The following is an 11,803-nucleotide window of genomic DNA, read 5'->3' on the forward strand; positions in this document are numbered from 1 at the left end:
TCGTGTGAAATTTCAAATTTTCAATAGGGTTAACCTATTATTTTTAGGGAAAATTATCCTATATATGATTACATGTGTTAGCCGATACGTGCAACGCAAGCTTACTAGTGTGACAAAAGTTTGTGAAATTGAAAAAAGTTCATCGGTTTGAAAAAAGGTTAAGAATTTGAAAAAAAGTTCACAAACTTGGAAAAAAAGTTTGCAAAATAAAAAGTTCATAATTTTGACAAAACAAAGTTCACGAATTTTATAAAAGTTTGTGAAATTCAAAAAAGTTCATTGACTTGAAAAAAGGTTAAAGAATTTTTATAAAAGTTAAAAAAATTTGAATTTTATTTCATGAAATAGATAAAAGTTTGCGATATTGAAAAGTATTCATTCATATGAAAAAACTTCACAGATTTAAAAGATAAGTTCACGGATTTACAAAATGTTCACGAATTTAAGAAAATTAAAAGAGAAAATAGAAAATAAGAAGAAATAAATAAAAATAAACCGAAGAAAAAAGGCAAAAAGAAAAACAGACAGATAATATGCACAACAAGATGCATAAAAGAAGAAGCCAGGCACAACAAGGGCGCTGTCCTATATGGTTATTGCAGGTAGAGATAAACCAAGAGGTTGGGTGTTCATACTATCCTTATACGGTTTGTGGGGGGGGGGGGGGGGGGGTGTGTACCGAAGCACTTTTTGATCAAGAAATCTTATAGAGTGCTTGAACTTTCTCTATGTTCCTTGATGGGCAATATTAATGCCATGCTGCTTGGATATTCTTTTTCATGTAGGGCCTTTCGTTACAGTTTGGATCCGTGCAAATGGCCAATGAGAGAAATCAAGACCAGTATGCCTTTCGTCGCCAGAACAATGCCATTTTGAACTAAACAAAAACTAAGTTAGGTCCTGAACTATTTGCGGCTTATTCCAAGCTGCCATCAAAATATTTACAGAGATCTTGCAGGCTAACAATTATCTCTGTCGTCTTAGTTGGCCGCTTCCCTACTGCATGTATTGTGAGGCCCTTCGTTTAAAACAATACGCACGTACACTAGCTAGCATGATCGAATCAATCCGGCAAGAAAGAAGATTACTGAGTGGCAACAGACACGAACACGATTAATGGCAACAGCAAACAGGTGATGTGATGATTACAACAGGGAGCCATGCATGCATGTACTAATCTAGTACTCCTACATAGTATTGTACATGGCCGGCCGTGATTAACTCCAACATTCCGACGACTCTAGCCTAGCTCTCGGCGACGGTCGGCATGTTCTTGACGTCGTCCACGGCAACGCGCACAGTTCGAGGGAACTGTCCGTGGTAGATCACTTCAATGTAGCCAGCTTCATTTGCGTCGGAGAAGACGACGGCGCTGCGCCAGAGGACGAGCCTCCTGCCCGTCGGCCGCAGGGTCCCTACGCGCGTCCGCACCCTCACGGTCATGCCCGGGATCGTCTTGATGCGCTCTTGTCCGGCTGTCGTCTTGGTGTTGGTGGTAGCTGCTCTTGCTGCCGCGTGCGGATTCGTCGCAGATACCTTCACGGTGGCAGGGGCAGCGCCAGCTGAAGCCGGCGGGATGAACGCGATCGGGCATGGTGGTGACGGGGCGGTGGATTTCCTGGGAGTTCCGGCGCTCGCGACGGCGGGAACCTTCATGCTGCTGCTGGACGCCAGGAAGATGAGCGGATGAAGGCGCGGCGGGGCCGTGCACCTCTCCTTCACCTCCCCCATCGGCACGTAGGAGATCCCCTTGGTGGCAGCCTTGACTATTGAGAGCGGGATGGGCATGCGTCGGACCTGCTTGCCCCAGTCGTCGGATCGGCGCAGCGGCGAAGGCGGCAGCCCGGGGAATGTCTTCTCAACTCTGCCCTTGGTCATGTTGACGGCCTTCCTGCGTCGCTGGAGCTCACGGCGGATTTTGTTGAGGCCCGGCGATCGCTGCGCCATGAGAGCCGCCATCGTGATTGTGGAGAAGCGAAAGAAGGATTCTTGATGTGAAGTTGCGGAGGAGGAACTAACAAAGATCAAGTGTTGGGTCACCTTATATCTACCTCGATGCAGCAGAGTTGTTTTCGGAGGGAAAATCGTAGGAAGTAAGCACGGCCTATGATCGGAACCAGAGAGAACAATTAGCTTGATGAGATGAGTTTGTGCAGTCCGACACCATGCGGACTGTGACGGTGACGCAAGATCACCACGCGGCCCCAGAAGCCCTCTACACCGGCCACGCCCACGCTCCACCTAGAGGCCGGCGACGATGCACGCCTGAAACCCGCGGGGACGCCAACGGGACAATAGGTGGCGTGGGCTAGGGACTGACTATCTGCATCTTTCTGATGCGGAGGCCGGGATGCCCCTCCCTTTTGAAAAAAAGAGACTCACTACCAGTCAGTTGACTAAATTTGTGAATTGGGTAAGCATTTTTTTCTGCATGCAGCATGTGGTGTGGTGTGGCGTGGCAAGTGCGTGCGCGTGTGAGCTAGCTTAGAGCATCTCTAGCAGACCCCGCATCCCGCTGACCCACAAAACGCGTTTGCAGTTCACGGAAAACGCGTTTTAAGGGTCGGTTTTTGCTGCGGCAGAATAGACCCCTCAAACTTAAACTGTAAAATGGAATATTCACTTATATTCTTTTCCCACCTTTTTTTATTCCTCTCGTCCGTGTCCATGGTCAGCTAGCTTGCTCCCGCAAAACCGACAAATAACACACGAAGCGGTCAAAAATGAAGCCGCAGGATCCATCCATTAGCTAACTAGCTATGCTCGAATCGATCGAGAGCTAGCTAGCTAGCTCTGCTCCAATCCATCCAGAAGTGAGCTAGCTAGCTAGCCTAGCTCGAATCCATCTAGGAGCGAGCTAGCTAGCTAGCTCCTCCGTCGCCGCGCGCTGCGGCCGGGGCGGCCGGCGCGAACGGACGGGCGCAGCGGTCGGGCGGCCGGGCGAGCTTCATGGTCGGGCGGACTGGCGGCTGGGCGAGCTTTATGGCTGGGCGGCCGGGCGAGCTTCATGACGTTGGCCGGAGCAAAGATTTCTCAACCGCCAACGTTGACCGGTATTCAGGATCCTGAAAATGTTGCCTTCAAAACTGTAGATACGAGGGTTTTGGCTTCACGTTCACGGGGCCCCTTAAAATTTTTAAGAGTCGGACGATTTTAAGGGGTCTGTTTGGGCCCCTTTTTTTGACTGAAACTGAAAAAACGGTTATTTTGCGGGTTTGGCCACTTATGCGGGGTCCGCTAGAGATGCTCTTAGCTCTGGCTGGTTATGGCACGATGAGCTAGCTAGCTCCGGCTGGCCATGTCCGTGCATGAGCTTGCTAGCTCCTGATGCGTCTGTGCGTGAGCTTGCCGACCCCGGCTATGTCTGCGCGTGAGAGCATCTCCACTAGGGCCCCCAAGACGCCCCCAAGCCACTTTTTAGGCACCGGCAGTAAAAAAAGCGCCCAGCCACGCCCCCAAGGCCTTGATTTGCGCCGGTTTTGCCCAAAAATACGACCTGCGATCTCAGGCGAACCCCAACAACCTGGGGGCAGCTGGGGGCGCCGACACTAACTTTTGCATGCAAATGGTCCACTGGTATGTGTCCCCAACTCCTTTTCTCTTCTCCTGGCCCACTCACGTGAGAGAGCAGACTCCCTTTCTCCTCTCCAGGCCCACACTACCTCTCTCCCCGGCGTCTTCTATGCTCTCCATGTACTCCGGGCGGGCGAGGCCGGAGCTGATGAGGCCGAGGCGGGCGCTGGCCGGAGCAGGCGGGGCGGGCGTGGCCGGAGCTAGCGAGGCGGGGGCGCTGGCCGGAGCTGGTGAGGCCGGTACGGGCGCGGGCCGGAGCAAGCGAGGCGGGGGCGCTGGCTGGAGCAGGCGAGGCGGGCGCGCGCGACGGGAAGCGCAGGGGCTAGCTACACAACGACGGCAACACGGCCAGCTGTCCTAGGCCCACACGCGATGGCTGTGGGAGCTCGCCAGCACGCCCGCCCGTGGCTGCAGTGGTAGGCCGTCAGCACCGGCGGAGGAGGCCCCGGGCGCGCCGGCCACGGGCGGCCCCGGCCAAGACGAGCCACGCACCGGCGAGCGCAGCCCTCGCACGGGCACGACTTGTGGCGGCCAGGGCGCCACGGGCGCGCCAGCCAGCGGCGGACAGGGCGGGAGGCCGGGCGGCTCGTGGGGCGTGGCGTGCCGGGCGCCCCCTTCCTCCTCCTTCTCCTCCTCTCCGTCCTCGTCGGCGGCGGCCAGGAGCGGGCGCACGTAGGCGCGGCCACGGGCGCGAGCAGCGGTGGCCATAGCGGGCGGGGGCAGCAGCGGCCAGCGGAGGCGAGGATGCTTGGGGGTGGAAACGACTGGAGATTTTTTCGTCCCCATGACTAAATTCTCGCCGGCAGCCCCCCAAGCGGCGAAAAAAATGCCTCCTGGGGGGCTCAACGGCTGGAGATGCTCTGAGTTAGCTAGCTCCGGCTGGCCGTGCCATGATATTGCGCTGCACAAAGAAGAAAGAAAATAAAAACGCATAAAACAAATAATGATAGAAAATTGCACATGATTGACAGAAAATGCATTGTTTCATAATATGATGCAAAAATAAGCATACAGTAGTGCAACTTTTACACAACGGTATGAATCACAGACATATTGCTTTAAAATTGAGTGAGTGAATATCCATGTTACGGGGGCTAATATTTAATAGGCGCCTATTCTTTTGGGCGTTCAGTCAAAATACACACAATTTACATGAAAATTACATCATTTTATATTAGGCAAGAATAAGCTTGCAATAGTGTAATTTTCACCAAAAAAAGTTCTCTAATATTAAATGAATTAATGTCATTGGTATTACCCTTAAAGAATAATTAAATAATAAATCATGACAAAATTTGCACACAATTAACAAAAAAAATTGCGCTGTTTTACAATATGCAAGAATAAGCATATAAAAGTGATTTCACAAAACAAAAGTTTTCTAGAACGGATAAATTAGTGGCATTAGTATTGCCCTAAAAGAAGAATCAAAATGAAATAAGTACTAAAATAAAATCAGAATAATGAAATTTTCTACGGAAGAATGTATTGGTGATGTTGGTATTACCCTTAAGGAAGAAAAAATTGAAATAAATACTAAAAATCAAAATAATGAAGTTTTCTAAGAAAGAATTAATTAATGGCGTTGATATTATCCAGGAAGAAACAAAAAGTAAAACAAAATCAAAATAGTGAAGTTTTCGAAGAAAGAATGAATGAGTGACATCCGTATTACCCTTAAAAAAAGAAGAAAAATGAAATAATAACTAAAACAAAATCAAAATAATCAAGTTTTCTAAGAAATAATGAATGAGTGACATTGGTATTACCCTTAAAAAAGAAGGAAAAAGAAATAATAACTAAAACAAAATCAAAATAATCAAGTTTTCTAAAAAGGAATGAATTATTGGCTATTGTATTCCCTTTTAAGAAGAAAGAAAATAAAAGAACACAAATAATGACAAATTTTGCACACAATTTACATATAAATTACTCTTTATAATATGCAAGAATAAGCATTTAATACTAGAATTTTCACAAAAAAAGGTTTCAAGATGAAAGGAATTACTGACATTGGTATTACCATTAAACAAAGAAAGAAATTGAAACAAAAAATGAAGTTCCCTAGGAATTAATTAATTAGTTAGTGGCATTGGTACTCGCCTAACATCGGGACAAATTTGCACACTAATTATAAATAATTTGCATGTATACATTCATGTTTTTAAATAAGAAAACACCAATGATGAAGATTAATCGTTTCTCAAGATATTAAAAATAAATTGCATCTTATGTCGATGGTGGCATCTTCATCAACACCCACGTGCGCGCGCGCGCGCACACACACGGAGAGAAAGAAAGAAAAACTGAAAAAAAAACAATAATGAAGACACAAAAAAAGACATAGAAAACACATTCGGATTCCTACATATACATGATAGAGAAAATTCATAAAAGTATATTTAAATTCAATTCAAAACGAGCTTGTTGAATTGATCTAAATTAGTCTGCACTAACACGTCCCATTAATACTATCGGCCGCCGCGTCACCTCTCCTGCACGCACTAGCTGCAAGAGTTTTTTTCGAGAGTATGCCAATGGCATACCGTACTTTTATAGAAGGCAGAATAATATGTACAAGATCGCTAATGAGATGCGAATAACTCGTAGGGGGAACCCACTCAACGCCTACGCCCTAGCTACTATGGCTACTCTCTCGCGAAAGGGTCTAAAGCACCAACTCCGCCTAGAGCGGCCTTCCTCCAATCATCTATCTCATCTAGGATCTCTGTCTTAAGTTGCACAGCCGATCTTTGCCTCGAAACATTGTTGAAAACTCGCGCATTGCGCTGCTTCCAAAGGGCCCATGCAATTAAGATCGTGATGGAGTCGAATCCTCTTCTGAGCTTGCCATTGAAGTGTCTCCTTTGGTTGAGCCACCATTGCAGGAAGGTGACATCAGTAGATGGGATTTGAATGTTGAGTTTCCACTCGTTGAAGCATGAGTGCCACACCTCTCTCGCATAGCCACAATGAGTAAGGATGTGATTGGGGTTGTCCTCATCTTGCAGGCACGTGTAACAGGCCGACGTCATGTCTTGGAGACCGTGCCGAGCGCGACGATCAGAGGTCCAGAGTCGGTGTTGGCTGGCGAGCCACATGAAGATTTTGCACTTAAGCGGCGCCCAACTTCGCCAAATGCAGCCCGCGGTGGGGGTTTTGACTTGCCCCATGCAAAGCCACTTGTATGTGGAGCTTGCATTGTAATTACCAGACGCGTGACAATGCTAAGTGAATTGGTCAGGCTCCTCCAGGTTCCTCTCCACTGTGTTGATGGCTTGGCATAGAGAGTAGACTTGCATGTGGCCCAAGAAAGATAGCTCCCCTTGCACATCAAGCGTCCATGCATTGTCATTAAGCGAGTCTCTCACAGTTTTCCTGTTTTTGTTCCTCGTGCTGACCATCTCGTGGAGTAACGGGGCAATGTCAGCAACCGTAGTGCCGTGAATCCAATGATCTTTCCAAAAGAGGACTTTTGATCCCTCCCCCACCTTGATTTTGATGAAGCTGTTGAAGACCTCTCGCGCTTGGTCATCCACTATCATGTTTAACCCTTGCCAGGGCCTGCTCGGATCAGATCTTCTCGGCCATTCCCATCGCACATGAAGTGCCAGCGCTTGCAGTGCTAGGTTCTTCACACCTAGGCCTCCGAATGATGTAGGTTTGCAAACTGCGTCCCAAGCGACAAGGCATTGTCCACCATGGCTCTTCTCTTTGCCAGCCCAAAAGAAGCATCCACCAGCTGCAAGTTACATGCATGCATGCATGCGGTAGTGTAGGTGTGCAGGGTTTGGAGAAAAGAAATCGACTGACCTTATTTCATTTTGTCAGTCGACTGATAGCTGAAGTGACGTGGTTCACACCACATTCGCACGTGTCCAATCACACCAACCACGAGAAGGGTCACAACTATCGTCTTTGCCATTGCCATGCAGGATTGCAGCTACCATCACACACCCCGCACTGTTAGCACATAATAAAATATTTTCTCAAAGAGAAAAATTCACTATAGGGCCTATTACTTGCGCTGACGCCCACTTCAGTCCCTGGGGTTACAAATACCCGAAATACAGTCACCAAACTTGCACTTGAAGGTCATCTATGGTCCATTATACGGTTTGTTATACGTACATGCTGATTTGGCCCGAGTCAAATGCCGTCAAGTGTGCATTGACTGCCACATCTGCCAGCTCGCTCGAATACGCATGCACGCAGGGTTTTTTTTGTTGCAAAATTGCCAGAACAAAAGATCTCCTCCCCCACTGCCTTGGGGGCGGCCTGCGGGCTCCTCTTCTGGCTCTGGGTGTTGAGGCGGCCGGCCGACGACCCGATGCGTGGCATCCCGGGGAACATGGGGTGGCCTGTGGTGGGCGATACCTTCGCCTTCATCGCCGCCTTCTCGAACCTGGCAGGCATCCTGAGGTTCTTGCGCGAGAGGCAGGCGAGGTACGACAAGGTGTTCAAGACATACGTGCTGGGGCGGACGACAGTGTTCATGACGGGGCGGGAGGCGGCCAAGATCCTGCTATCCGGCAAGGACGGCGTGGTGAGCCTCAACCTCTTCTACACCGGCAAGCAGGTGCTGGGCCCCACCAGCCTGCTCACCACCAACGGCGACGAGCACCAGCAGCTCCGCCGGCTCATCGCGCAGCCCCTCTCCATGGACGCTTTACGGAAGCACTTCGCCTTCATCGACGGCCTCGCCGTGCAGATCCTCGGCTCCAGGGCCAGCCGCATGCTCGTCCTCGACGAGGCCTCGCAGTTCATGCTCAAGGTCATCGCCAACATGCTCGTCAGCCTGGAGCCGGAGGGCCCAGAGCAGGAGGAGTTCCGGGCAAACTTCAAGGCCATGATCTCCTCCTCCTTCACGTCGCTGCCGCTCAAGCTCCCCGGCACAACCTTCCATCGCGGCCTCGGCGGTCGGAACCGGATGTACGCCATGCTGGACGCGGTGATCGCGTGCCGCAGGGCCGGCGAGGTCCGCGAGTACTTCCTCCAGACGCTCCTCATGAAGTACACCCGCGGCCAGCAAGCCGGCGCCGCGTCCGACCCAGCGGAGGAGGAGAAGCTGGCCGACGCGCAGCTCAAGGACAACATCCTGACGCTGCTGGTGGCTGGCCACGACACCACCACGGCGGGCCAGACCTGGCTCGTCAAGTTCCTCGGCGAGAACCCCGAGGTGCTCGCCAAGCTCAGGGAGGAGCAGATGGCGATCCGGGCGGCGCACGACGGCGATGACACGCAGCACCTGTGGTGGTCGGACCTGAGCAGCATGTCGTACACGACCAAGGTGATGAACGAGACGCTGCGGCGGGCCACCATCCTGCCGTGGTACTCGCGCAAGGCCTCGCAGGACTTCAGCATCGACGGGTTCCAGGTGGCCAAGGGCGCGTCGGTGAACCTGGACGTGGTGTCCATCCACCACGACGTCGCCGTCTTCGCCGACCCCGAGCGCTTCGACCCGGACAGATTCGACGTGCGTGCGCTGTGACCCTGGCTTCCTTTCTTCCTCGTCTCCGGAGAGCAGCCCAGCTAGCTGACGGCTCGATTGACTTTGTGCAATGCATGTATGCAGGGGTCGCTGAAGCCGTACAGCTTCCTGGGTTTCGGCAGCGGGCCGCGGATGTGCCCAGGGATGAGCCTCGCCAAGCTCGAGATCTGCGTCTTTGCCCATCACCTAGTTTGCACATACGAGTGAGTCGCTGTCCCCCGCCGGCGAACTCTGCCGCCGGCCACCGTGTCCAATGTCTAGCTCTGACGTTTGTTTTCTGTGCAGCTGGAAGGCACTGGAGGATGACGCCTCGGTGTAGCCGACGCTGGTGCGCATGCCCAATAACAAGTACCCCATCCTCGCCACCGCCCTCCCCTGACTCCGACCCCAACTCCGACGATGGCGAGGCGGTGACATCTGCTTTCAGCCTGTTTAGTTACTCTACTGATGCTGTCATCGGCATGTGTACACAGGGAGCGATATTTTCAGGCTATTTGTACTATACTCCTATAATGGACCAACTATATGTAAACTTTACTTATACTGTAATTAGCAATGTCAAACGTGCAAGAACCTTTACTTGGTACAAAAAAATCATCCTAAAAAAAGGTACAAAAAAAAATCCACACGACCACGCACATATGGATGAACAGCTCATGAAGTTATTAAACAAGGAACAACAACTGAGCAAAATATCTACAACGCTCTCAACCCAGGGGGTGCGCTCTCCACACTGGCTCGGTCGGACCAGGGGTGTGCTCGGTCCGACCAGGTGGGAGGATCTTTTAATAACTGGCAATTTTGCAAAAAAAAACCTGCGTGCATGTGTATTCGAGCGAGCTGGCACATGTGGCAGTCAACGTACAGTTGGCAGCCGTTGACTCAGGCCAGATCAGCGAATATGTATAGCAAACCGTACATTGGACCGTAGATGACCCTCAAGTGCAAGTTTGGTGACTGTATTTCGGGTGTTTGTAACCACATGGACTAAAGTGGGCACCGGCGCAAGTTAAAGGCCTTGTAGTGAATTTTTCTCTTTCTCAAATGATATGTCACACGTGTGGTACGAAGCACTTCGGCTCTGACTTCTTTACAACTGAAGTCGTCATCAGAAAAAAACCAAGAAAAAAAATAAAAGAGATAATACACCCACGGTCACTGTAATTCCGTCGAAAGCATGATACGGTCACCCAACTTTGAAATACGCTCGTTACGGTCACTGAATATGACGGGACGTGAAAATACGGCCACTGTAGCGCGTATGCGATGCGTACACGCAGTTTGACCACGTGTTGACCGCTCGTTGGGGACAGGTGCCAAACCGTGGAGGCGCGGCTGTGGAAATAAGCAAAAAAGCCCTTAGGCATCACTGTATCCCCCATTCATCCCTCCTCCACTCAACTCGCATGTTTGTCTTTGTTGTTAGAGAAAGGGGGCGCTGCATAGGCGACTCCGCCCCACCGATCATTGGAGGGTTGAGGAGGCGACGACCAGATTTCGTGCGCGGTTGAGGAGGCGCCGCCGCCGCGCGCCTTCGCCACTCATGAGAGGCGGCGGCGATGTCCCCTGTTCGTCGTGCAGAAGGGGCGGCGGCCCCCATGTATAGTAAGTCCCCTAAACTGAAGAATCCCGTTTTTTCGGCATTTTGATGTTGAAAAACCCTCCTTTTCGGCCTGCATTGCCTTACTAGATGTGTTGTAGTTGGTAGATAGGTCGGATTCTGCTAGGGTTTTGGCATGGGATTTGGGGGTACGAGAATTGGGGCTTAGGGTTTTAGATGTTCAAATAAATTGATGCTCATGTGGAGAAGTCATGTCGATCCTGATGTATGTTGTATATGTGTTGCTGTCTCAGGCCGTCGAAGCAGCAATTTCTCTGCGGAAATCAATCATGGTGGGTTTTTTGTTGGGCATGGAAGGAACCGTGCTTATGTTAATGGCCGTGCCATTTGGTATGATCATGTGGAGAAGGTTACTTGGTCACCAATTTTAATTGAAAGCCTAGTTGAGGAAATTGGCTATGAGATGGCAGGCAGGCTTAAGGTTTTCTACTGTGTCCCCATTCTTACACCCAGTACTAATGGTCTGAGGGAACTGAGTGATGATGAGCAGACAGATAGAATGATGATGTTTGTTGATATTGGGCACGACTTCTTTAGCATATACCTGGATCATGATGAAAGCTTTCAGGCTAATCCAGATGAAGATGATGTTGTCTACAATCCAAGAGCACATTTGCCTCTAGTCTTCATCCCTGCAAAGAGAGTTCCCAGCAGTAGTGCACACACTGAAAAGGTTCAGGCAGATGCAAAGCATGAAGAGGCAGGGGCAGATGCAGAGCATGAAGAGGCAGGGGCAGATGCAGAGCCAGAGACAGGGGCACCTATTCCTCTCCAGGTTATATTCCCTAATGGTGATGCAGATGAGGACGTGAATCAGTTTGAGTTTGTGAGGAGGCCATCAACACAGCAAGGTTTGGGTAATCAGATGGAGGAAGCAGAGCCAGTGGTAGTGCAACAACCAAGTCATCACAAAGATAATGAAATGCAAGCAGAGCCAGTTGTAGGAAGCACATCAATGAGGAGGAGTACTAGGCAGACCAAAATCAATTATGCAATGGAAGAAGATGATGCAGCTAGTGACACAGATGATGAGGATTATGACCCTGGATTAATTATAGACAGTGACAGTGAGATTGGCAATGATGATGATGACTTGTATGCAGATAATGTAGATGAGG

General features: G+C 50.1%; 1 protein-coding gene across 1 annotated transcript; it reads left to right on the forward strand.

Moving 5' to 3' along the window:
• Positions 1-7,924: 7,924 nt before the first annotated feature.
• Positions 7,925-10,201, forward strand: LOC109784489 (abscisic acid 8'-hydroxylase 3-like). The gene is made up of 3 exons (XM_020343085.4): positions 7,925-9,049; positions 9,149-9,267; positions 9,350-10,201. Exons 1-3 carry the CDS (start codon positions 7,925-7,927, stop codon positions 9,381-9,383), a joined length of 1,278 nt encoding a protein of 425 aa, XP_020198674.2. The 3' UTR covers positions 9,384-10,201.
• The last annotated feature ends 1,602 nt before the right edge of the window (positions 10,202-11,803 follow it).

Source organism: Aegilops tauschii, chromosome 2 (genome assembly GCF_002575655.3).
Source record: "Aegilops tauschii subsp. strangulata cultivar AL8/78 chromosome 2, Aet v6.0, whole genome shotgun sequence".
Classification (NCBI taxonomy): domain Eukaryota; kingdom Viridiplantae; phylum Streptophyta; class Magnoliopsida; order Poales; family Poaceae; genus Aegilops; species Aegilops tauschii.

What these genes read in the sequence shown, in the direction of transcription:
- LOC109784489 (XM_020343085.4), top strand. Translation starts at nt 7,925, where the DNA reads ATGGGGTGGCCTGTGGTGGGCGATACCTTCGCCTTCATCGCCGCCTTC. An exon ending in TCGACCCGGACAGATTCGAC is followed by an intron (nt 9,050 to 9,148) that starts GTGCGTGCGCTG and finishes GCATGTATGCAG; the next exon opens with GGGTCGCTGAAGCCGTACAG. An exon ending in CACCTAGTTTGCACATACGA is followed by an intron (nt 9,268 to 9,349) that starts GTGAGTCGCTGT and finishes TTTTCTGTGCAG; the next exon opens with CTGGAAGGCACTGGAGGATG.